Genomic DNA, 25,843 nt, shown 5'->3' with positions numbered 1-25,843 from the left:
GAGTGACTGTCCTCTATTGACCAATCAAACTGCAGTGTTCACAGCTCCACCTTTTAGTACCAGATCTGTGTGCTAGGTACCCCAACAGAGGGGGGACCAAAAATGGGGACCGTACGGAACGGTTCCATTGGTACCACCCATTTCACAGTGGAAATTGAAACAAGTGTACCGAACTGAACTGTACTGTTCTGCTCGGTGGAGATCGGGCTTAAGAGGGCTACTTGCATATTACAAACACTGCATTGTAGGCTAGACATTGACAACTATGCTACACTGACTTCTATCAGCAGTAGCTAATACACTGTGTACCCCAGTGAAATGGCAGTAAGGTATGAAGGTACAAATGCACATGCATCACTGCTTGTGTTTGCCCAGGAAGCTTTTCTAAATAGACTACTGATTTGCCTGAAGTCCTCAAGAGGACATTTGACGCTTATCAAACTTGTTCTGCAGGCTCGCCTTTGCTACCTGTTCCAACAGTAAAGACTGTAATCTCTGCTGTAAAGCAAATGCGTTGCTTCACGCTGACAGGAGTAATCCACCATAGATTAAGAAACTTGATCGACAGGTTTGAGGAACTCAGGGTTCATTAAAGGCTTAAATCTTTGATGTAAATGTTTAATGTTTTGATACTGTATGAAGTTTGTATCTTGATGCACTTGGTTAATCATTTGCTTTTAACTCTAATGTTAACCCTTTCACGTGTAGTGGTCACTGCAGTGGACAGCTGATTAAAAGCCATTTTCTTGTATATGCATGGGTTTTGATGCCATAGTTGCATTTTCGTCATTACAGTGGACCGCAGTGCGTCATGTCATAGACTGCTCCCCACTGGCCAGGTGTTGTCAGTGCAACACAAAACACTCAAAACCAAGATGGCAGTTGTGCCCCTTAAGAATATCTTGCTAATGCTTCTATAATAGGAGCTCCTGGCAGGTAAATAAAATCTAGTAATATTAAGTAACATCTAGTAGAGTTGTTAAATTTCCACATATTGATTATATGTTGTGAGGGAATTGCAGTTAATCATCTTTCCAATAAACTGGGCATCATGCATCGCTGGCTATATTTCACTTACTTCATCTGCAGTGGATGTTTGGCTGTGAATCAATTATGTTATAAAAAGGGAGTGTACAGTTTTTTTGTAACAGAAACAATACTTTGACAATATTTTTGTTGTTTTAGCAGAAAATGTTCATGAAGTCCAACAGGAGGAGGTGGGTAGGGGGGCTGAGGAGTGAAGAGGAAGGAGTTGAGAGGGAGGAAGGGAGGAGTAGAAAGAGAGATGAGTGACACTTGGGAGTTCAACGCTTTTGCATAGCATTGAACAGTATTAGAATTTGTTAAGTGTGAGCACATTAGTTTAACAGCATTACAATATATTTTTATAGTTTCACATGATATTTAACATTTTTTAATTGGTTTATATATGTTTTAGTTTAAACCACAACTTTTTTTATGTCTAAAGAAGAGTAAAAACACGTAATAAAAAAATCTTGACTTAAGTTGTAATAATTCACATATGAAATTGTTAAGTCCTTTGTAGAATACAGGTTGCATTTCATTATTTTTTCATTAGCTTTGGGTCTGTCTTCAGCAGATTAGATCATCTGAAGAGGATTTTTTAAAATTTCACAAATCCCAGGAAATGATTGCACAACATTAACTATGTCTGGACAACCCCCGGACAGTTTGGCTCGTCATAGGGCTGTTCTTGAACTTTACAGGCACCCTGACATGGAAATTTGGGCATTAGTCAAACTGCTCAGCTGAGTCACATCAGAGACTCTTGACTCAGCTGGAGTTCATTTAAAATGTAAACCAAAAGTGATGTTGCAGCACGGACTGCTGGTTTATGTTTACATTCCCTCCTTTCCCTCCCGAACAGGAAAACAAATTCCAGTCAGATTTTCCAGGGAGTGCTCTTCCCGAAACACTGTGTTTAAATTCAAAAGACCACAGTCAACATACAGTGTTGGCTTGTTTTTTATTCTTCATGACAAAAGTGGTTCACAGGTCAATGAAAGGAAACTGCATACACATAAAAAGTTGAGGACCATCAGATGTGTTATGCGGAGTGTGTGCATGTCGTCCTATAGAACAATTTACACAGAACGCAGACCACATAAATACAGTTAAAATATTATACAACAATGGTAATTAAATTATACACACATCTGTGGAGTGAATTAAATAGATTAAGAAATCCATTTACAAACTTCGAAGCAACAGGACACAATGTTAAAGCATTTCCACTTTTTAGCAAGGCAGTGTTTTTGATACATTATCAACTTGATTTCCTTCATTTATTATCCATTAGTTTTACTAATAGGTTCATGCCAGCTAAAAAATGAAAACATTTCAACAAAATAAGATATCGCTTTATTCAGTGTGAACACTGCTCGTTGAGTTTCCTCAAGAGTAAATAAAACATACTGGTCGAAAAAGATCACAACTACAGTGTTGAATAGTAGCCTCTGTTTCAGAAAATGTGATGTAGTCTAAAAACAACAGACAAGTTCAAAAACCAAGGCACTAAAAATAAACAAATCAGCAGGATGTGGCCTTTTTTCTATGAACCACGGGACAGGTGAGCTTACAAAAAAATGGATGTCAACATTTTCTTACGTTCAGTTCTCTTTTCTTAAACATCCTTTTTCCAAATGTGGTCTTAAAGATCATGATTGGTCTCATCGGGTGGATTCAGTTTGAGTTTAGACTGCATTCAATGAGACAGGTGTTTAGTTTTAACGTATGTGCCACTGTCCTCAAATCACAGCCCTGGCATCAAACTACTCTACAAGCAGCAAGAAAAGAGCCCCTGGTTGAGGAGCTCTGCCTTGCAAAACAATGCCAGGTTGGAGTTAGATCTCTCTGAAATATTTTTGTTCAGTAAAATTTATTAGGGGGTCCCAGCAACACTTGCTGCTGGAGCCCTATTGTTTTCATACTTTGTTTTTAGTCATAATGTACCACTAGATATTAAGCACTGAGAAGTGCTTTTAAAATTATGGGACAGTATTATTTAATTTTTCTACAAGCAGCGACTCTAACAGCAGCCTGCTACACACTGCACTATTAGCATTCCTAAATGAAAACAATGGATGCCGTAGCCACAGGAGAAGAAAACTAGCCTGTCGTGGGTAATACTAGTTCATTACAACATGCCTATTTTGGTAGCAGACAGAAGCATGGTGACATGATGGAGTAGAAAACATGAGTTTCGTTGCTTTGCTGTTCAAAGTGAGAAAAAGCAGAAGCTGAATGGGAACTGTTATAATGATTACGTAATCAAGAGAAATGTGCATGGCCCAATATGTTACGATTCGTTTTAGGTAAACCAAGCCACTTGAGTCTTTTAAAACCCACAGCCAAACAGGCAGGAAATTACATTATCAGCCAATGGGATGCTTGCATTTGTGCCCCTTGGCACCTCCAGATGACGTCCAAAAGCTGCTTATTAAGAGAAATGCTAAAGCAGCTGCAGTCAGCCACTGTATACTAAAAGAAAGGCAAGTTTTAAAACCCACCCTGACCCTAAAGAACAGCAGGAAGTATACAGGCACTGTCCTGACTTGGTCTGCATAGTTTGCAAAGTAAGATACGCATTAAAGATCTCCCAAATCATGTCTCTGATTACTCTTTTTGACCTGAGGTGGTGGACTTATGGCTGATCTGTTTCCATCAATGAAATGTTTACTGACCGCTAGTTAAAGGGCGTGGCTGATGGGCAAAAGCCGAAGAGCCAGAGATGTAACAGGATAAAAAAATGTAACAATACCACCAGTGGAAATGGGGGAAACCTCAAGACGGTAGCAGGCTCTCTACTTGTGGGATAGCAATTATGTTAAGGCTGCACTGTTCTACAAAAACATCTACCTGGGAGGGCTATCACAGATGATCTAATGGCTTACAGACACTAAAAGACGCCAGACAGGCCTGACCAGAAAGCCAGACTAAAGGCAAGAGTGTAAAGACGTAAAGCCTTAAAACAGATCATAGCCTTGAATCAGAGTCTGAGGACAGTAAATACTGCACACCAAAAGGTCTCTCGTTCTGGGATAAATACTGTCAATGGTTCACCACAACACACAGCAGCCTTGAACAAGACCAGATGGGAGTTGGATCCACTCGGGACAAGACAGTCAATGACTTCACAGAGCAATGAGCAGCACATTTGTCTCTTCATCCTTCTCCAGGCTGCATGCAGGTTTCTCCGCTCCAACAGAGAAAACCAAGAGGACGGGATGAGAGATTCTTTTTTTTAAAAAAAAAAAAATCCATGGTTCTGGTGGGTAGACTGGGGGGAATGTTGCATCATATCTGGGATGGACAGGATGTCTTGAATCAGGAAAGGAGGAGGGAGCCGGGGAGTCAACATGAAGACAGGTCCTTATGGAGAAGAGGGGGTTTGGAGTAATGGAAGGAGTGTTTCAGCGCTACAGAGACAGGGTGAGACAGAGACAAAGAAACATGTTTAGTTCAAATAAAAAAAAAAAAAATGAAAATTAAGTGAAAAGGGTGAGGGTAATTCATAAGGATAAATGGATCAATACAACATATAAAAAGGATCAGCAAATTAGGACCTGCAAACAGCTACATGAGGTGTATAAAAGCAAACAATGCTAGCATTAGCTCTAAACAAATTCTGTCCAAAAACACACACAAATATTAAAGATATGAGATTTAATCAATTATGGCATTAAGGATGGTTTATTTATTTTTATAACATAATGTATAGCTAAAGATAAAGTGGTGTCGTACAGGCATAAGTCTGCTCCTACTTTATTTCACCGCCTGCGAGATGATTTAGAGTGTGCGCTGCGGGGCCTGGCAGGTGTACCCTGAGCTTTATTACCGCCACTCCTACTCACAATAACAAGCGGTTCCTCAGTGGTTCTACTCGTGGAGGTGGATAATCTACGCCTCGACTCCCTACAGATGCCTGTCATCCTGTTCTTACCAGGTGGATTGTAACCAGGCTGGGATGTGGTTGTCTGCGCCCCTGAAGATTTAGCATTCGACTGAGGAGGGGCTGCATCTGACTGAAACGTGTTGCGGCATGCCGCTGCTGCTTGGACAGAATTAGACCTGTAACCAAACTGTTTTCTTCTAACAGACGTATCTGAGTTTGGTTTTACATCAGGCTTTTGTTTAATTTCACCACATGCTTCAGATGTGTTAGGATACACACACAACGCTTTAGTAGAGGTTAGATTCTCTATGGATGGAGAGAACAAAGAAGACTTTAGCTTGGTGGATGAGGCCGGTACAACACGAGTTGTTATGAAGGTGTCCTGACGTACAGGGACTGAAGCTCTCCGGCCTGACGCGCCTTTTCTTGCTTCACTGACTTGTGTTTTTTTTACCATTATCTCGCTGTTTGCAGAGCTGGTGGAGCCTTTACGTGTTGGAGAGTAGCCAGAACTTGATTCTGTGTTAAAAACATCACTGACACTATGACTTCTAACGAAGGTGGCGTCCCGTGGGAGACCTTTGCCTCTGCCAGAGCGGCTGCTTGTCTGGACGGCGTTGTCGGGACAAAGAGAGAGAGAGGTTCTTACAGGGCTTGTGTGGAGGCTTCGGGTTAAGCTTCGCAGGTGGTGCGTGGCCATTGCAGACACGCTGCCACCGAGAACAGGGCTGGCCCGTGGACTGCTTCTCAGTGGAGGGCGCGCTGGACTGCTTCGAGGGCTCCGTGGGGCCCGGCCTGACTTGGTGGCCAGCTCTTTGGCCCGGGAGCGTCGGGGGCTGCTGTTCAGGCTGTGGGGAGACAGAGGGGCCTCCAGGTCCTCCAAACGCTGAGTGAGAGCCAGCTTCTGCTGTATGGCCATACGCAGCAGAGAGTTCAGAGTCTTCTTCTCATCCTCGGCTGCTGCCAGCTGCCTCTGCATCTCGTCCAGCTGGGTGACATACTGGTCACACCTGAGAGATCATGCACAACAAAGAGATGCAACATGCACACGCAGGCAAAAACACGTTAAAGCACAAATTCAGAAACACACGACACATGCTAAACATGACTTTTAGTGTTGTATGCAAACTTTAAACACTGTGAACAGCTGTGACCAAACACTCGGACCATCTGCAACTAAAGATTATTGTCATTATTGATTAATCTGGCAGGTTTTTGTTAAATTCAAAGGCAAAACATCAAATGATCACAAGTTATTGAAGTGATGCCTTCACACTTGTTATATTTTTGGACCACAAAATTATTGACTTTACATAGATATAAAACAAAATAAAATCTGCAAATCCTTATGTTGACTGCACACTAATAACAGTTTCAAGAGAAAGATAAGAGGGGTGTATGTGAAGATGACAACAACAGGATTCAAACTTGACTGAAATAAGAATTTAAAAATGAACACAAATGCAGTCACTCAGGTTATCCACATGATGGCACCACTAAACTTAATTACAAACCAAAGGATCTTTAAGCTGTAATCTTTAGCTGCAACAGACAGTAGCAGTCCTTGACCACTGTCTGTTCTACAATCCTTCTTAGGGATAATCATATGCCGGCTCATAACTGTCTGGAGACGGCCCAGACAGGTAATGCATGTCTAAGAAGCTTCTCTGGCAATTATTAACAAACGTTCTTTTGTCCAGAACAAAAACAGAAAAAAAAAAAAAAAAAATTAGTTCCCTCACTCAACCCAACACAAAATCACCCCTCATGCCAACGGTTTCACAGAAGAGGTTAGTGATTAGTGAGTAAAGTGTTGTGATTTGTTTTAGGGCTGTACCGAATGTCCTTTTTTGTAAACATCTGAAGCTTCTGTTGATGTTTTCAAATGAAGCTTTGAAAGTCTGTCGTCATATTTTATGATTTTATCACCCTAAAAAAAAAATCCTTTAAGAAAATCCTCAGTTTGAATAAAGGGATTTATCGGATTAAATAAGTTGGTCTCTTATTAAATCAGCTTTCTTTAATGAATGAATGTAACTTACGGTGCTGCGAAGACTGCTACTACACCACCACCACATTAACACACGTGGGCTAAACACCAACAAATATGGATTGAAGCAGAATATTTTGTTGGACAAAACCATGTTGTGAATTTAGCAAATCATTACATCTGGAATTATTTTACAAATAGTTTAATATTCATTTTACTTGAGCCTAATCTTTGTCTGCAACCGTGCAGAAATACCAGGTTCAAACAGAAATAACAGACATGTTGTCAAATGTTTATTTAGCATTCGGCACAGCCCTTATAAGTTTAACCCTTGACAGCACCTCCCCACCCTATCAAACATCCCACCCAACTCCAGCGTACGTTAGGCCTCTCCTTCCCTAAGGTGACCTGGCTTGATGGGACAAATCTGTCCTTGCCTCCTCCCCCATTGGCACAGGGCAGAGCATGTGGTTCATAATCTTCATGTGAACCAGTGGATTGTCCACAGGCGTAATAAGCATGGTAAGCTTATTACATGAGTGGCAGCAGAAGCTGTACCACAACAAGAGCACCATTACTAAGCATGAAAAACACGAGTTAAGAGCAGACGATCAGAACTAATTAACATGTTTCAGCTTTGAGAAATTCTAAAAAATCTCCTTTGTAAGTAAATACAGGGTTTTCTTATTTTATAACAAGGTTGAATATGATGCTTTTTACTTATACATAAAAGGAAAACTTACCGGCTGGCAAACATGACTCGCAGTGAAGAGAAGGTGGCAGCGTCCTCCTTCAAGGCTTTGAGCTCGTTCCGTAGTTTCATCATGGTCTCTGACACCATGCTCTTCTCTGTCTCATACTTGGTTTTCAAATTGGACAGAGCCAACTCTGCAGTCTGTGTTGACAAGACAGACAATTGCACAATCATATGCTGCTGTAGCACCATTGTTCCCTTTTCAAAGTGGGGTGTTTAAGTTAGGGGTGACAGATGATGGCTGATACAGATTATTAATAATCAAGGAGACCAATAACTGATACTTGGAGCCGTGTTAGTGTCACAATTCCAATATAGCAATTTCAAACCGTAAAAATTCTAAACATCACAGCCATTAATCAACCAGACCAATAATGGCTGATTAATGGCTGAATGATTACGACAAAATGTTGATCATGCACTTATTCTAAACTGATAGCACCATCATACTAGGGAGTCTCTATCCCTAATTTGGGCCTCTGTGGGTTTTGGAAATACCCTCAGAACAACAGAAAGTGTTAACAGCCTTTTTTGTATTTCAAATGTTGCCAGTTAATTATCTTTATAGAAACTGGCGGTCATTTCTGTGAAGTGAATGTATGCTAATACGTGATACTCAACTCAAATTTATTCATAAAGCACATTTAAAAACAACTCACGTTGACCGACGTGCTGTACAGAAGGAATACGTTGCTCAAAACACGTACACAAGAGGCAACATAGCGGTCAGGTACACAGCTCACACATTCAGAAAGACAACACACAGGCACACGTCAGAGAAAGCCACGTCAGAGGGACTCAAATGCTAATGAATAAAAGAAGGTTTTGAGCCTGGACTTTAACGAGTCAGTGGAGGTGGCAGATCTGATTTGGAGGGAGATGCTGTTGCACAGTTTGGGAGCAGAAAGCATGTATGTATGTGAAATGAAACACTATGAGGAGTTTATAGCATGATTATAGTTAGTAAAATTATCACAGCTATTGGTATTATCATGGTGTTGTTAATAAGTGCTGAAAGAGTTAAGTTCTTCCTGACTGCTGGACGACAACCATAACACATGTGCAGTAACATTAAAGACAGCCTGTCTTTGAAACGCTTGCTCAAGTGTCTATCTCTGTAGATGAGGACAACTGATCAGTAGCATCACTGGTTTGCTTGCTGCACACCCACTCTGTTAACACGGGAATAATAAAACAAACCCACACTGCATGCTGCTCCTGCATCTGGGACACTGTGTCTAACTTTGGTTGATGCTCAGTATTAACTGTGAGTTTTTCAAAGCACATTAATCAAACATGGTTTTAAAGATGATTAATATTTTAAAATGGTCGTACTAACCATCATGAATTTAACTGCAAGTCATCGGCAGCTGGTAACTGTTTATCCCTGATATACGTGTACTGAGGCTCCTGCTGCAGGGTGGGGAACACCATCCAACATGTACAAGTTAATCAGTAGTTTTTTTCTACATGTGATCCAACACTAAAATTATAATTGTCATCATTACTGTCCTTTTATTCCTATTTCACATTCCTACAATATGTACTCTGTTTAGGAGCAATCAGTAACAGAGCTAGGAAAGCAAATAAAATTATCTGGTAATGAAGACAGTATGCAAACAGTACTGTGAGTCTTTATCTGTGACTTGACTGCAATAACCAATGCAAAAGGTCTCATGTACAAACCATGATTACATAGGTGGAACAAACGGAGAGGCAACAGAGTCCTACAAATCAGACTTCAGAGGGTAAACTACCGTATGTGAGCATGGATCAGCAAACAGATTATCTTGAGTGAGTGAGCATGTGTGTGTGAAAAGGAGAGTGACAGGTAAAGGAATGACAGAAGCAGGCCATGCAGTGCTTGAGCCAAAGGAAAGAGCAGGGGGAGGCGAGAGGAGTGCAACATCACACTGTACGTGTGCGGGACCACGTGAGCCCAAGGGACTGTCTAGACAAGACACTGACAATACAGATCAAGCAAAGTGCTTGTGTCATGATAATGTGTGGATAAAGGTGGAGACCTGCTCTTCTGGTTTGGTCAGATCTGTTTTCAGAAAAGTAAAAAATATAGGCAACAGAAGACAGACTACATTTCACAAAAATCTTGCTGTACCAGAGCAGCTGTTCTCAGGATCTTATGTACACGCAAAGAACATAATGTAAACCAAAAAGGACAAATGTGGGACAGCTTATTTCAACTGACAGGCAACAAAAGGTCAGGCTGATTCAGAGCAGTACCCTACAATGGAAGACTAGCCTGTAACTGCAGTGTTGCAAGCGCTTGCTGTGACCTACCTGTTTGTTCGCCTTGAGGACAGTCCTGAGCGTGGCAATCTGCTCTCTCTTGGTGCTGAGAAGGGACTTGAGTTTGAGGACTTCTTCCATGAGGCTCTCAGCATCCCGCTCTGCCTCTCCGCTGCTGCTGAACCCTGAGTAAGGCATCGCACCCCTCTGACGACAGAGGTCCACTGCCACCTGAGAGAAGACAAGTTATTCATAAGAGTGAGTTTAGTGTGTTTGTTTCACCGACAACGTTAAACTTTTGTCAGAATTTCAGCACTGAAAACCTCTTCGCCTTATAGTATTGGATTGTTTAATATACGGTACATCCAAATATCACATTATCAACAAGGGCTGAAACCAAACAATCTGTTTAAAATGTGTAAAAGTAATCTAAGATTTCTTACAAGACTATACCAGGGAAGTTCCTCAAAACTAAGTTCCCTAAGTTTAAACATAAAATAGTTTGCTAGCCTTAAAGCAGGAAAACACTCTGAAAACAGTCAAAATTGAACAAACAAAACCGTTATTCAAATGCAGCTGAAATGTGCGGCTCTTTGCATCATGCATTATAAACATTGCACATTATCCCACAAAACAGAATTCACTTAATAAAAGTGAACAAATAACATTTATGTCCTGACTCATTGCCATACTGAGTGTGCACACAAACGTACACATAGTCCAGGCTTCTCAGGCCTCTCTTGTTCAGCTGAGTGAGAAAACATCCAGCCGGCACAAGTTTGTGTGAGGCTCAGACATACTTTACGCATTTACGTTTGTGGACAGCTCAGGACTTGTACCGGTCATGCACGCAGTTCTATCCATGACAGAGAGTGCATGTGCGTGTATGAAAAGACAGAGAAAAGGGCTGCCTTTGACGATCAGAGCCACTGGTTAGTCTCGCATGCCGATCCAAACTCCTCCCGTTTTCCTCTGGGTAATAAGTTAAACGAACTAGCATGTCTTGTGCCGAGTATATGATTTGAATAGAACTGTAGCAATGTAGAACACCAAGTACATGTGTTTAACTATGTAGAAACAAGTTCCCAGTGTTCCAGACGCAGCTGATTTCTGAAAGGATTCTCTGTAGACGAAGCAACAACTGGACTCTGACCCCTGATAATCCAATCCATTCAAACCCACACACACACACACGTGTCAACAAGTCCCACTCCAGGCGTTGGATTTGAGCTGACATGGGAGCTACTCAACTACATCTAACAGTCTGAGCTGAGCCTCGCTTAGCAAGAAATCTGTGAGGGAGGAAAGGCCTTTGCCCAGAACAAAAGCCTGGCTTTCAGTGATCGAAACACAATGAAGCAATTAGAGTTTCTGCACTGGCTGTAACTTTCAGATCACAAACAATCAAGTACTAGTAGAGAAGCACTCTAATGTCTGACATGCTGTATGTAATAAACAGTGCTGTCTTACCCGCAGGTGTTTGATCTGGCAACGGATGACTGCTACCAAGTTGCGGACGTTTGAAGGGTCCCTGAAATCCAGGGTAGGGGATCCAGGGCAGGTGGGAGATTCAGTGCTTGTTCCTGCACTGTCCACCTCCCCCATGAACTGCAGTGCTGAAGCTTTGGAGATGAACATGTCATTGGCTCGTGGCTTCTTCTGGGAGTTGTGCTGGGGGTAAACGTAGTGTGATCTTCGTGCACTACCTCCTGCACCACTTGACCTGGCACCATCGCGGTAATAGTCCAGGGTGACTCGTTTGGGCGTTAGGTTGTTGCACACGCAGATGTGGTGATAGAGGTTGGAGAGCTCCTCAGAGAACGCCAGCAGCTCCTCCTGGGCGACGCTCAAGTGCCCTTCTGAATCAATCGCCACTTTCCGTGTGGCTCCGATCTCCTTCTCCAGCTCACTGATGCGCTCCTGGTCCTGCTTGCTGGACTTGATGCACTGACGGATCTTGTCGGCCAGCTCCTGGGCCTCTGCCCTCCAACGGTCCTTCTCCTGCTTGTATCTCTGCTCCAGGGTGTTGTATCGAGCGCCTGCCTGAGACAGTTCATCTCTCAACTTCAGAAGCTCTTCACTTGCTGACCGCATGCGCGCCTCCAGCACCTCCTTGCTCTTGGTGTCTACTTCATAGTCGAAGACCGCATTGCCACCGTTGCCATTATCTGTCTCATCATTTCCCCTGTCGTCTGCGTCCTGGTTGTGCTGCTGGCTGTTATGCACAGCATCCAGCTGTTGGGTGAGAGATCCGACCTTGTCCTCTTGCTGACTGAGTGCCTGTTTGGTCACTACCAGCTGCATCTGGAGTTCCTCCACTTTGCTAGCCAGACCGGACTTCTCTCGCTCTGCCTGTGTACGCAAACACACAAAGGATGAAAATCTTGACAGGAATTAACATATATGCACTTTTTTTGTTCTGTTTAAGGTTTCTACTTGAAAATGCAAATGCTTTAATGGTCAAAAAATCCTTTAATTACCTCATACTGTCACTGCTGGAACACCTGTATTTGTTCTCAGTCTGAAACACTCTGTTTAGCACCTGTCTCTTTAAGCCCCCAACCCAAAAAAAAAGCCCACTCTGCTTTAACTGGTCAGCATTCCCAAGTCCTCCAACTCTCTGTGCTGTCACTGCAGCTGGTGGAATGGCTGTGCAAATAAAAACTTTTAAACACAAACGGACGTGTTCCAGCAGGAGTATGAACCAAAATTGAGGAAAAATTAACAACATCAGCAGCAGACGATCATATTTTTAAAAAAAAAAAAAAAATAAAAATAATCTAGCATACTTTGACGTCATACTGTAGCCAGAGTAGAAAACACACTTGGAAACAGAGTATTCAGAATGATAGGATGCCTGAGGCTATTGCTCACACGGCTGCTTCTACATATGTTCACCTCATTATTTAAAACTTTGGCCACATTTGATATCAACATCCTTCACTGTAACATAAAAACATGAAAAAGAATAATGGTTCCCTATTATTAATGAATGAAAAATGTTCATAAGCATCCATTCTCATCTAAGCTAGGCCAACAGTGATTGTTAATTACTTTCGAGAAAACAAAAGAACAGTTCTCATATAGCACAAATTCCTCCCCCCACCACCTTTACTCTTCTTAATGCATTTTTCATGTCAAACGGCAGCTGACCCCATTCAGCTCCACACCCAACATCTGGTGGGCTGGCGCTCACTAACCCAACCCTTGATTTAAGTGCATCATGAATAATATATCGCCTTCAGACAGAGAGGGATGATGGTTCAAGACATCCTTGACTTTCTCAAGTACCCTGTATTTGTGAGGTGTGACTGTATCAAGTGGGAGTTGCCTGAATTGCTTGGTGAAGAAGATCAGTTTTTCGTGTCAAGGACCCTTAAGTTGATACACGTTGGGTTATGGACCCCCATTTGATAAGATTTCACTTAAGGGACCTCCATCTGAAAAGATTTTGGTTGTCAGATATCATTAACTGTTGTCAACAGCAGTTAAGGCGATAACCACAGAGGAAGTGAAACCTGTGATTAGAATTTTCACTCTTATGACTCTTACTCACATTGGACTCACTTCTATAGTGATAAAATAGTAAAAATTAACCATTCCCAATTTTTCTAGGGACAACCTGAAACTCCTTCAAGGACTCTAGGTGTCCCCGGACCCCTGGTTGAGAACCACTTTAGTAGATGATATGACGTGGTGCCAGGTGCTTTTGATGACTGTAGAAACGCACACTCCTTCACCAACATACAGGGGATGTGGTCTAAAGCAGGAAGTGGCAGACTTCCCCGTCAACAGCTGTGATACAAACCAACCTGTATGACTTCCTCACTATTCGGCCTGATTAGAACAGATTCATGCAGTTCTGTAAATAATAGAAAATGCTAATATACACTGCATTAATGAGTGCATTGTGTTGCAGCAGTGTAAAGGCTATTATTAAGTTCTTACAAATTGGCATTACTTATCTTGTCAATGTAATTTAAATAATACAATGCAAGTAAACACTGCTCCAATCTTTTTTTCTCTTTGGTGCACTATTAATACGTTTAAAAGAGTGACACATGCTGTGTTGTTGCCTACCTGTAGGAGCTGCTGTTTTAGTTTCTGACTGTCTGAAAAGTGCAGCTCACTCAGCAGGTCCGACACCAGCCCAGACGCTGGCGCACGCAGGAAGACGTCACTGTTGCGTGGAGTGGAGTAGCGATGGATGAGGCCGTTACTTTTTGAGCCCCCCAAGTGAGGAGGGTGAGCAGAACCGGGAGCAGACCCAGGACCGTTATTAATGCCGCTGTCCTGATCCTCTCCCTCCCCTTCTCCCTCTCCCCCCTGGCCCTCCTCCTGGCTGTCATCCAGCTGCTCCAAGTGGAGCTCCAGGTTCCCCACAGAATCAAAGGGGTTAAGGGTCAGGGCGGAGAGCTCCCGCCGCAGACAGTTCTTCTGCTCCCTCTCCTCCTTCAAGGCTTCCAGGGCCTCATCCAGCTGCCTCTCTGCTATCTCCCTCAGCCTTGCTGCCTCCTCCATCTGAGCTCGTAACTCATCCTGCTCCTCATTCTTCTGGGTCAGCTCCAGCTTTATCGATTCAAACTCGACCTAAAATGGAATAAGGAGCACATCGGCTGTTAAGACATCTTTCTCTTTTGATTTATGCAACACATATCGTTGCATATTCCGGCCCCAGCTCACATACATACCTATCACTGCATTCAGCACAACAGTGTTAAAGTCACACACCCACTTTGTCTTGGAAATAAAGTCACACGCCTACTTTCTCTTTGAAATGGATATGTACAATTCCTCCCACTATTATAGAGTTTAAATCTTGTATATTTTCTTTATATAATATATCCATTTCGTCGACTCATTTGCTGCCTGACCCAATATTTACATGCAGTATACATATAATAACAATACTACATCTATTACATTAAAACTGCAACTGTGTGACTGAGAGTCCTTCAATCATTTGAGAGTTTCTTGTAAAACAACAAGACAAGGACTTCTGACAGGATTTCAGCGACTCTGAAGGCGAGAGCAAGCTGTTATCTAAATGTCCGCTGAAGGATCATGGACGCACTAACAGGCCTCGGCTACATTTAGAAACAGTCATGGACAGTTTGTCTTGGCAGAGCTGTAACGTACACAGAACTCACATCTGCATTCGGAAGCACTCGTCTCCCATCCTCAAGAATCTGAGCAATGACAGTTCACATAACTACATAATATAACTGACAATAATACAGAACATCCTTATCAACATTTTTGCAATGCATTTTGAGCACATGGAGTAAGACTGAGATGTTAGCAACTACAGAAAATGTCTGAAGCATTTGGAAGGTATGCATATGTTTATAAAACTTTGGTAGCTAGCATTTCTGGTATTTTTTATGATGCAATGACACAAATTAGGACCCTTCAGTATGCTTTTGTCTTGCATGATAGCAAATCATTAACTGAGGAAAACAGTACGTGTATGTTAACATTATTTTTGCTCATTTGTGTTGAATTAAATTTTATGATTTTAGAGAAAATGTACCTAAGTTATCATTTTAATCCTTTCAATGTTGGACACTTTGTCCTCAGCTAAAAATACAAATTATTACTTAATTATTTCCCAAAACATTCAAAGTCATCCAAGACTTGAAAAACATTCTGAAACTGAGTGTCCAGCAATCACTTGTAAATCATGAAACTGCTAGGCTGGAGCCTGGTTGCCATAGTGCTACATGCTTCTATAATTATCTCTTTATTTCCTGCTGCATATTGCCAGCAAAATATTTCATTGGACATGATGTCTGGCTCTCAGGGGAGGCAGCTACACTGGGAATTCACTGACAAACAGATCAGGTGATCAAACTTTTGTGCTCAGCTGTGGGAGGTACGTAATTGTCCGTACGTAACAGCATTAATCACCCAGCAACTGGTCTGTCTAGTCTCCTCAGGAGTGGCCAATGTGTATCCCAGTTGTGAAGTTATGTCAACAAACATGACAGAGATTTCAAGTTTGTTGCATGCAAAGTGGTTTCACTCTCATGCAGGAAAAGTAAATGCAAACAAGCAGTGCGCTACAATGACCATAAGTTAGTGTCTTAATAACCACCTATGTGTACTTAGCAAACACAAATACAAGTTCAGAAAAACAAACAGATAACAATAATATGGTGCAATGTTCGTGTAAACACTTTCTCCACTTGACCGTGTATTTTTACAAATATATTTAATAGTACCATTCTGTATATCTTGATTTTTATTCTTTATCTATCCATTTAATTAAAGCCAGCAGGTAGAACTTACATGTATCTGGTTAAGTCGTAGCTTGAGTGATAACTGACCTGGTTTTCCTTGAGCACAGACACCTGTTTTTGCAGAGATATGTTCTCCTCTTCTAGTTCGCTGTTGTCCTGCAACTGGCGCAGTTCACGTACTTTATATTCCTTCATCTCATCCCTCTGATGGCCCTTCTCTGCCTCCAGACACTCACACTCCTGTCAAACACAAACCACTGTTAAGCCACTGCAAAGCATAAAATTTAAACTGCACAATTACCTATTCCATGTCATGCACAGTTAATTTTACTTTGGGAATGAGTCCAGTGGTCTCAGGGTTTCATTTTATGTTTAATGACAAGACAGGAACTGGTGATATTCAGTATAACACCAGTATACAGGTGCATGAGGGAGCTGCTATACCTTTTTTAGCTGGCCTGAGACAACCCCCAGCCTATCAATCTCTGCATGGGCATTGCTCAGAGCAAGGCGTGCTTGCTTGAGCTCTGCCTGGAGTTCTTCCATGCGGGTTGCCATGGCAGCCTCCTTCGTGGCGGTCTCTTGCAGTAGGTTCTCCTCCCGGCACTCTCCATCAGCAGCTGCACGCTTTTGGCTGCTCACAGAATCTGCAAATGCCTTTACACACACAAAAAAAGGGTTAAGGTCAGGGCAAAACCCGCAGTATCTGGCAGGCTGCAGTAAGGTACACATTGGAATAATATGCAGTACTGAAACACAAATGCATTAATGCTGTGCTTCTCATATCAAGGCAGTAAATGTAGGCATCTTCAACAAGGGAAGGGGAAAGGACTTCACTGACAACCATCTCGTTAAACCTGATTACAGTGAGGAAATGGCTCTAATGGTTGGGTAACAAGACACCTCAGACGTTAACAGCAGCTTCCACGCTGTTTCTGTGTTTTTTATCCAGCCTATGTGCTAAAATGAGCCTAATAGATGACACTAAATGCTGTGATTGCAGGCGTTTCTTCACAGCTTGCTTTAATCAGCAACCTTGATGCATTACGCATCAGTAACTGCAGATGAAAGATCTATTAAATAGGGTGCTAAATGAAATGAACATGCTACAAAACACGCTCAACTGATCATCGTGATGTGGTTATATAATTATGCCAATTCTCAACACATGAGTCCGCCCTGCTTTGCTAAAACCCCGCCAAAGCCTAGGTAGGTAAACAGCCAAGACATGAGGTTTATGCAGATTATAAAAAATAGCTGAAATTCTGTACCACTGCGTCCCTTAAGACATAAAGAGCTTTGCTTGATACGTGGTTATAAAACATCAGGATGGCCCAGTTTTAGTGTTCGTCTGGCACAAATACATTGCTAAATATCCAACTGCTTGCAAGCAGGATTTTAAATGTCTCAATGTAAATAGGTGGATGAAACAATTGCACCATCAAAATGTGCCCACATGATGGGATTGAATTTTATGGGATTAACTTCTTATATAAACCATTTTTTTCAGCAATACCAATAACTTCAAGTTCCATCTGGTGCATTTGTGCCAAAGTTCACAACTGTTAAACAATATTAACCCCTCACACATCAGTCATTCAGCACAATGTCAGCATGTGCATGAGCATTAAAATTACACATAAATTATGACATAACATGCAGTTTAGAAGAAAAACTGTCAAGTTGTCAATTTGGCAACTTGACAGAGAGATTTCAAATAAAACACTAGTTAGTTTAGAACAGAAATGAGAAGCATGTGTCACAATTACAATACAGCTGAGAAAGACATGGATTAGATGATAATCTGAGCATTGACATATTGGTCTAATCTTTTTATCTTGACTATCCGGCGCTAACCTAATGTAATCCTTAATGCTGTGCAGTTAAGTATCAAAATCAGTTTAAGATGAACAGAGAAAATGTAATACTGTAAAAGCACCGGATGTGCTGACTAATTGGCTGTTGAAGTTGTCTTAATCATTAAACAGTGTTCTCCCTCTGACGCCATCGGCATCAGATGACACACGAAAGCAAAACTGACTCAGCGTGTGCTCACAAGCCTCTTCATTCAAAGTATAACATGAGGTCACAGCTGTAACAGAACTGTCATTGTGGTAGCAGAAAGACAGAGTTAGCCAAATGAAATTAAGGGATGAGCAATCAAATTCATGTCATAGGTCACTGGTGCTTATGAAAAAGACACAATGGTATCTTTACAGGACGACTGCGTACACTGGCAGCTCCTCTGCTGTTAAATTAAAATGAGCAGCCTCGATAGATAGTATTTAAATTTTGACTGCATTTACATTTTGGCAATAGTGCCATGTGGCAGCAGGTAAGTCCACAAACCTGTGTTATTGCATCTTGTTTAATATATCCTGCAATAATCCCACAGTGTGTTACATTAGCTTGCGTAAATTTACGTATATAAAAGGATTGCGACCAGTGTTGTGTTCCTTCCTGCTGTAATCTTCTTTCAACATGGGGGAAAAAAGTGACATCCAAGAACATTCTGTGAAAATCCACTACACATGCTGGTTGGAAGTCTCAACTAACTTTCATCAGTCAGTGTGAATTTGAATACAGGAAATGCTTCTTTCAATTATAAGCAGCACCTACATCAAACCAAATCCATAAAGGCAAAAATCTGCTTTCACTGAGCAAAAGAAATGTGTGGTAAAAAAGGGTCATAAAGCAGTAGTAGCGTGTTATTGGAAAACAACATTTGCAGGGGGAATGAGACCTTCACAAACCTAACGTTGTCTAAATATAACTAGAAAGCCTGAGGTGTTCCTACCTCTTTGAGCTGCTGCAGCTCCCCTTTGAGGGCCTCATGCTCCTCTTCCAGCTGCCTGTGTTTCATCTTGAGGGCAGCGCTTTCCTCCAGCACCACCAGGCCATAGCGGGCTGCCTGTAGCTTCTCCTCTGTGGCCTCCTGGAGCTCCAGAGTCAGCCGCACCACCTCAGCCTTCAAGTCTCCGCTCCCCATCTCCACCTCCCCTTCTCTCTCTGCTGCTGCACCTGCTGCATCTGCATCGGCCTCCAGCATCCTTGCCTGGCCTCCAACTTGTCTGCCAACGTTCTTCTGGGACACCTGCCTCCTTCACTCCCCCACTCTCATTCCTCCAGACTACAGAGGAGAAATACAAAGATGGTGGTTATGTAAACTAGTCAGAACAATAGCCGGTGTGGCAAAGAGGTTTTGTATAAATCATATTGTGTCACAAACTGGGCAAAGGGGAAGATTAACTATGGGATTGAGTGAATGGAAAAAACACTTATACTTTGAGCTCAAAGGGCCAAATGGCCACAAGAAAAACAAAGCTATAAATTATCTACTGCTGCAGTTTGCAAATATTTAGTTAGTAGGTATAACTAATAATCTGGGCATACAACAAGCATATTGCTGCCTTTCATCCTCTTAAAAGGGAGTTAAATAGGCCATGTATTAAAAGATTGTCGCTATGAAACTGGGATGCAAGGCTGGCAAGTACACATCACTGACCAAATTGCTTTTCAACATCAGCAGCGTCATCTCACAATACGCTGATAGCTACAGCTAATGTTAGCTACACAGTTATGACAGCTGTGGGAAGTGTGGTATTCCCAAGTGTCCCTCATAAAGTAGCCGTGGAAAGAATATGGATTAAGAATACTTTGGCCATCAGTATCAACTGGGTGGGGCTGACTTCCCCCATTTCCTCGTGTACTCTTCTTTGACCGAAGATGGAAACACCAGCCACCGGCTGTCCGGTGCCAAATGATGCACATCCCATGAGCATCTGTTTCACATAGCCGTCAAACTAGTTCTTCGTAGCATCAACTAAGTGTAAATTTAAGGATGCGTGGTGACATATTACATGCCCGTCCCCATAACTCCAAAGTAAGAGGGTATCTGAGAGAGTGAAATATATTCTGACAGGGAAACAAAACCTAAGACGACACCGGACTGGGAACAGGACACGGCCGGACAGCTAGCAAGACTAGTTTTAGGCTATAATGCAGGCAGCAAATGGCACCGTGATGCTACTAGCAACGACGAGTTAAAGAATTTAGCTAGCTAGCGTCCTGTCTTTGCAATTAGAAACATTTAATTAGGCTTAACGTAATAGACGACATCACATTACCCGGCTCACGGGGCTATTCTCCGGTGCTAACGTCAATCAGGATCCTGCCAGACAAGCTAATTAGCTAACGCTACATAGCGACCATTAGCCAAACTAGCCACTCACCCTCTGGGTTTAATTCAAAGATGGAGCTCGCGAGTTGCACGTAACCGTTGGCTGTGTACTTCCTCAGGTAACTGTCAGCGGCAACGGTTGCTAATCACGCCAGTAGCCGGGGGTACCAACCAGCCCAGGTAGCTGAGCAGCCGCTTTCCTTCCTCCCACCCGGTTCTCTGGTTTCACACACAGTGAGGGCTTGGGTGTTAAAAGCGCGCCGAAAACGTGAAAGCACGATTACCCCCTCTAGCTAGGCAACGGCGAAATGCAACTACACTAAATTCTCTTTAATTCATGTATTTGTGTGGTTTTTGATGTCGGACAAAAAATAAACATGAATAAAATAAATACAACCATTTTATTTCATTAATTAACGAGCGAAATAAATAATAAAAGATTCGTGTAGAAATGCACTTCCGCGCGTTCCTTTCTTTACTTCCGTTTCACTTCCGGATGTGCACATTTGCCTGGCTGCACTGTCTCCACTTAGTTCTGCACCATGAAGATCGTTACCTGGAATATAAATGGCATCAGGACTTTCAGAGGAGGCATTAAAAAGGCTCTTGATTCACTTGACGCAGATATTATCTGTGTTCAAGAGACAAAAGTCACAAGTAAGTGGTGTTTGGAAAACGCGGGAACTATCATGTAACGTTATCGGTCAGAAGTCTGTTTTATAGTAAAGAAAACATAAACCCATACATTTTTTCCACCACAGGAGACTTGCTCGATGAAAGAACTGCCATTGTTGACGGCTACAACTCCTATTTCAGCTTCAGTCGAGGACGCAGCGGTTATTCAGGTCCATTACACTGTCATAACAATTCAATCTGTGTCTCTGAATCAGAAAAGTCCTTATTTTTTAATATCAGTGGCCTTCCAAAATAAAAGACTGCCATAATGACCTTCACTGAATGGGCACTTAATTATTAAAGTAACAGAATATCCCTGTTAATGCCACTGCCCGTTGATACACGTTTCTACACCATACAAACTAATTCTCATGCACAGGTGTTGCTACCTACTGCAAAGACAGTGCCGCTCCATTTGCTGCTGAGGAGGGTCTCACAGGGCTGCTGACTAACCATGAAGGGGCTGTTGGATGTTATGGTGACCAGGCTGAGTTCTGTGGCGAGGAGCTGCAGCTTTTGGACAATGAAGGACGGGCAGTTATCACACAGCACAGGATCATGTAAGAGAAAAAATGTTCCACTTGGAGGTTCCTGATAACAACATACTTCTTGCATGTTATATGTGTTGTATTGGGAATTTTCTGTGATCATGTACTAATATCATTTTTTTAAAAAAATGTAACTATTGAAGCACTACTAGCATATCCCTTGCAGTTTTTACAAGCAGCCAGATTTTGATCAATTCAGAGTTTTCTCTTGCAAGTCGTTAATCAAAACATTATTGTTGCCAAAGCCCACAAGGGAGATTCTGATGTGTGTATGATTCATTTCGTTAAGTAGCTGTAAGCCGTAGATGTCCGCGCCTCTTTTTGACTCTGTTTTACCCCCCCAGGTGTCAGGACAAAGAACAAACTGTGACTATAATCAATGTGTACTGTCCACGGGCTGACCCTGAGAAGCCGGAGCGAAAGCGGTTCAAACTGCAGTTCTACAAGTTGCTTCAGAGTCGGGCTGAAGCTATACTGAAAGATGGCAGGTGAAAGTTCAGAAAAATTTCCACAGACTGAAAATAAAGGTTGTAGTTACAATGAGGCACAGCTGTATCCTGCTTTCACCACAGACCTTTGACTGACCTTATTTCTTACAATGTAGCCTTTTACCAATTTATACCTGTTGCAAAGTTGAATTTAAGCTATGGCACACATGTACCTTGCTGTCTATGCACTTTGATATGTTTCATGTCACAAGTCTATAAAATTCACCAAAACTTACAGCAGTTTAAAATGTGATGAAAGTATAACATTGAGTCTTTCATTAATAGTCTTATTTTAGACTACGTATTTTGAGAGGTTCCAACTTACTTCTTCTCATTAAAAACTCTGAGTTAATAGTTTTTCTTTTCTGTTCTGTTTTGTTTTTCAGCCACGTGATTGTTTTAGGAGATGTAAACACATCTCACCGGCAAATAGACCACTGTGACCCCAGTGATAATGTAAGTAAGTTTATAATACACCAAGAAAGCACCGAAACATACAAAATTAATTCTGTTGTGGTACTAATTATTAGTGCAATGTGGTCGCTTTTTATGATAAAGTTCAGTTGCACTTGTTTTAACAAATAAATACAAATTTTAAAAAGCATTAATGATTTTTGTAAGTTTAATATATTATTACTCTGTTGTTAAAGTGGCGTTACTTGTGGTGAGAAGCACATTATGACTCATTTAGGATTTGAAACTCAAAGTTTAGGACCTGGGACTTGTCAGTTTTTAATTAGGACTTGACTCGGGACTTGCTTGTCTTTGACATGGGACTTGAGTGCAAAGACTTGTGACTGTCTTGTGACTTAAAAAACAATGACTTGGTCCCACCCTCTGCAGCCAGCAGCTGGTTAGCTTAGCTTAGCATTAAAAATGGAAAAGCAGTAGGGCTGCAATTTACGACTGTTTTCATTGTCGATTATTTCCTGTTAGTTATTTGGTCTATAAAATGTCGAAAAATTCCAATAAAATGTGTTTCCCAAAGCTCAAGATGGCATCCTCAAATTTCTTGTTTTGTTACCAGCCGAAAGATATTCAGTTAATTGTCATAGATGAGTAAAGAAACAAGGAAACAATCAAATTTAAGAAGCTGGAATCAGAATTATGGCCTGTTTTCATAAAAAAAAAAAAAATACTCAAACTGATTAATCTATTATCAAATTAGGTGGCAATTAATTCAGTAGTTAACAACTTATTGATTTATGGTTACAGCTTTAGTAAACAGTTAGCATGGCTCTGTCCAAAGATAACAAAATCTGCTCACTAGCACCTCTAAAATCTCTTATTTCATGTTTTTAATCAAACAAATCTGCATGAAAAAAACGACTAGTGTCAGCTGTGACAAAATGTCAGTGTTATGTTTCTGTCAAATGAGCACAGTGGATGCACATTTTTAACATGAAACTCTGCTTACTTTGTTTTTCTTATTACTTAGGATGATTTTGATGAAAACCCTGGGAGGAAGTGGCTGAATGGCTTTTTGTACAGTGGCAGACAAGAAGAGGACGAGAATGAGGAGGAACATGAAGGAGAATCTGAGGTAACATCAACAGATCCCAACCACGGTGGAAAATTCATGGACACCTTTCGCTATTTCCACCCAACTCGCACCAGCGCCTTCACATGCTGGTCCACTCTCACTGGAGCGCGGCAGACCAACTATGGCACGCGCATCGACTACATATTCGCTGACTGCCAGCTCGCAAAGGAGCAGTTTGTTGCAGCAGACATCATGCCAGAGGTAGAGGGGTCAGACCACTGCCCCGTGTGGGGGGAACTGAGCTGCTCACTCCTGCCGAGCTCCAAGCCTCCTCCCCTCTGTACACGCTACCTGCCAGAGTTTGCTGGCAAACAGCAGAAACTCTCCCGCTTCTTTGTGAAGGTGGACCAAAAATCAGCTCAGTCTGAGCAGAGCGATGCATTACCTGGATCTCAGGAAGAGCAGGAGAGGAGGGAGAATTTAAACCCATCCGGAGCAGGAAACACCTCTGGCAAAAAACGGTTATTAACATCAGACTCTGTTGTCCCCAAGGGGAAAAAGACGAAGACAGTTAAGACATCTTCAAAGCCACAGGGCAGCCTCCTTTCCTTTTTCAAACCTAAACCCACAAATGTCATTTCCTCTACTGAAGCCTCTGTCAGGCAGTGTGAAAACACACCCAGCATGGACAAAGATACCTCATCACAGAACCCCAAAGAGGCATCCTCAGTCACAGGCAGCGTCCCTGAAGACACTGACCTTGTGCCTGATAATTCATCGCAGCTGTGCAGCAGTGGCAACACACAGGAAAAAGACAAACAGATAGAGACAAAACATTTAACCTCACAGCCAACAGTGGGAAACTCAAACACCAAGAAAGGGGCATCATCAGTGTTTTGGAAGTCAGTGCTTCATGGACCACCCCCGCCACCCTCCTGTAAGGTCCACGGGGAACCCTGTGTGCTTCGTACTGTGAAAAAAGAGGGGCCGAACATGGGCAAACAGTTCTTTGTGTGTGCCCGTCCTCAGGGACATGCCTCCAACCCTGACGCTCGCTGTAACTTCTTTTTATGGGTTGAGAAGGGGAAGTGACATGTTTACTGTTCCAACCACTGTTTTTTTCCCTTTAGCTCACACAAGCACTGTAAGGCTGCTACAGACCTCTCATCATTTCACAGATTTTAAATGTTGACTGTATTTTTTTCTTTGTTAAATAATAAAAGACGGTAGTTTTCTATTACTTTGAGCTTGGTTTTATTTTATCTTGGAGCTGAAACAATTAAGCAATCAATAGTTGATCAATAGAAAATTAATCTGCAACAATTTTGATCATCATTTTTCAAGCAAAAGTGCTAAATATCATCAGATTTCAGCTCCTGAAATGTGAGACGTTGCAACATTTTTCCATTTTGTATCAGTGTAAATTGATTATCTTAGAGTTTTGGACTTTTGATTGCCCAAAACAAACAATTTGAAGATGTCACCTTGGGAACTGGGGAATTGTACCATGCATTCCTGACGTTTTAAATACTAATTCAGCGTTCCTACCTTTTTTAATGCCACTTGAAACCAATTTTAAAATAGCTAAAATTTAAGGGAAAAAAACTCATGAACTGACATCAATTACTGAGGATTAGGGACAATTCTGCCCAAATTAACTGTGACAGAAACATGAGTTTTTTGTTCAGGTTAAAAAGTGAGATAATCTACATCAAATGCTGAAAGCATAAACAATTAAATTATATTATCAGAAAAGTATTTGGTTTGCCTTGAAAAGGCTTGTTCATATGTAATTTCATTGGATGTGGTAAACGTATGTGTTGTTAGTTCCATTATCCTGATCAGTGTGATGTTAATGCAAGGGGCATTTAGTGCATTATTATTATTATTATTATTATTATTTTTAAATAGATGTTTCCAATTATTTTTTAAATTTTACAATGCAATAACAGAAAAACGTTTTCTAATATCAGACTTTTGTGTCTTGGTATTTTTAAGATTTTTATTGATTGCTTTAAGACACTTTAAAACCAATTATTGCCTTATTTTTAGATTAATAAATTCAGCGCCTTCTGAGACTATTCGACAATCTGCGAGACCCTGTAAATGATTAATCAGTCAATAGACCTTTTTTCATAGCAGGAAAAGCACAGGTGTATTTAATCACATTCATGATAGCTGCATTCCACTCAAAGGAGACCAGTATACTGTCCATGCTGGCTCACTGCAACAGCTTACAGGGACACTTTATGGAACTCAGCCATTGCAAATGCTACCAGTTTCACCTGTGCTTTTCCTACTGTGACAATGTCTGCTGTGAT

At 41.6% G+C, this 25,843-nt stretch overlaps 2 protein-coding genes across 4 annotated transcripts; one reads left to right on the top strand and one right to left on the bottom strand.

Moving 5' to 3' along the window:
* Positions 1-1,968: 1,968 nt before the first annotated feature.
* LOC117258342 (protein bicaudal D homolog 2) lies at positions 1,969-21,528 on the bottom strand. Of its 3 annotated transcripts, none has more exons than XM_078169840.1 (10): positions 21,397-21,528; positions 18,946-19,278; positions 16,593-16,805; positions 16,236-16,388; positions 13,987-14,496; positions 11,377-12,258; positions 9,958-10,137; positions 7,649-7,800; positions 5,565-5,925; positions 1,969-4,439 (listed from the first exon to the last, which is right to left on the bottom strand). In XM_078169840.1, the coding sequence occupies exons 2-10, from the start codon at positions 19,195-19,197 to the stop codon at positions 4,434-4,436; spliced, it is 2,709 nt and encodes a 902-aa protein (XP_078025966.1). In that variant the 5' UTR covers positions 19,198-19,278; positions 21,397-21,528; the 3' UTR covers positions 1,969-4,433. The 3 variants fall into 3 exon arrangements, with proteins under 3 accessions (XP_078025966.1, XP_078025965.1, XP_033485053.1); XM_078169839.1 differs by lacking the exon at positions 21,397-21,528 and adding an exon at positions 20,276-20,586; XM_033629162.2 differs by lacking the exon at positions 21,397-21,528 and adding an exon at positions 20,381-20,586.
* Positions 20,824-24,762, top strand: apex2 (APEX nuclease (apurinic/apyrimidinic endonuclease) 2). Its single transcript, XM_033628360.2, has 6 exons — positions 20,824-20,985; positions 21,090-21,173; positions 21,383-21,563; positions 21,896-22,039; positions 22,426-22,495; positions 23,478-24,762. Exons 1-6 carry the CDS (start codon positions 20,871-20,873, stop codon positions 24,612-24,614), a joined length of 1,731 nt encoding a protein of 576 aa, XP_033484251.1. The 5' UTR covers positions 20,824-20,870; the 3' UTR covers positions 24,615-24,762.
* The last annotated feature ends 1,081 nt before the right edge of the window (positions 24,763-25,843 follow it).

The sequence above is a fragment of the Epinephelus lanceolatus genome, chromosome 8 (genome assembly GCF_041903045.1).
Source record: "Epinephelus lanceolatus isolate andai-2023 chromosome 8, ASM4190304v1, whole genome shotgun sequence".
Taxonomy (NCBI): domain Eukaryota; kingdom Metazoa; phylum Chordata; class Actinopteri; order Perciformes; family Serranidae; genus Epinephelus; species Epinephelus lanceolatus.
The sequence above is the reverse complement of the archived record's forward strand: the minus strand, read 5'-3'. Positions and strand labels throughout refer to the sequence as shown.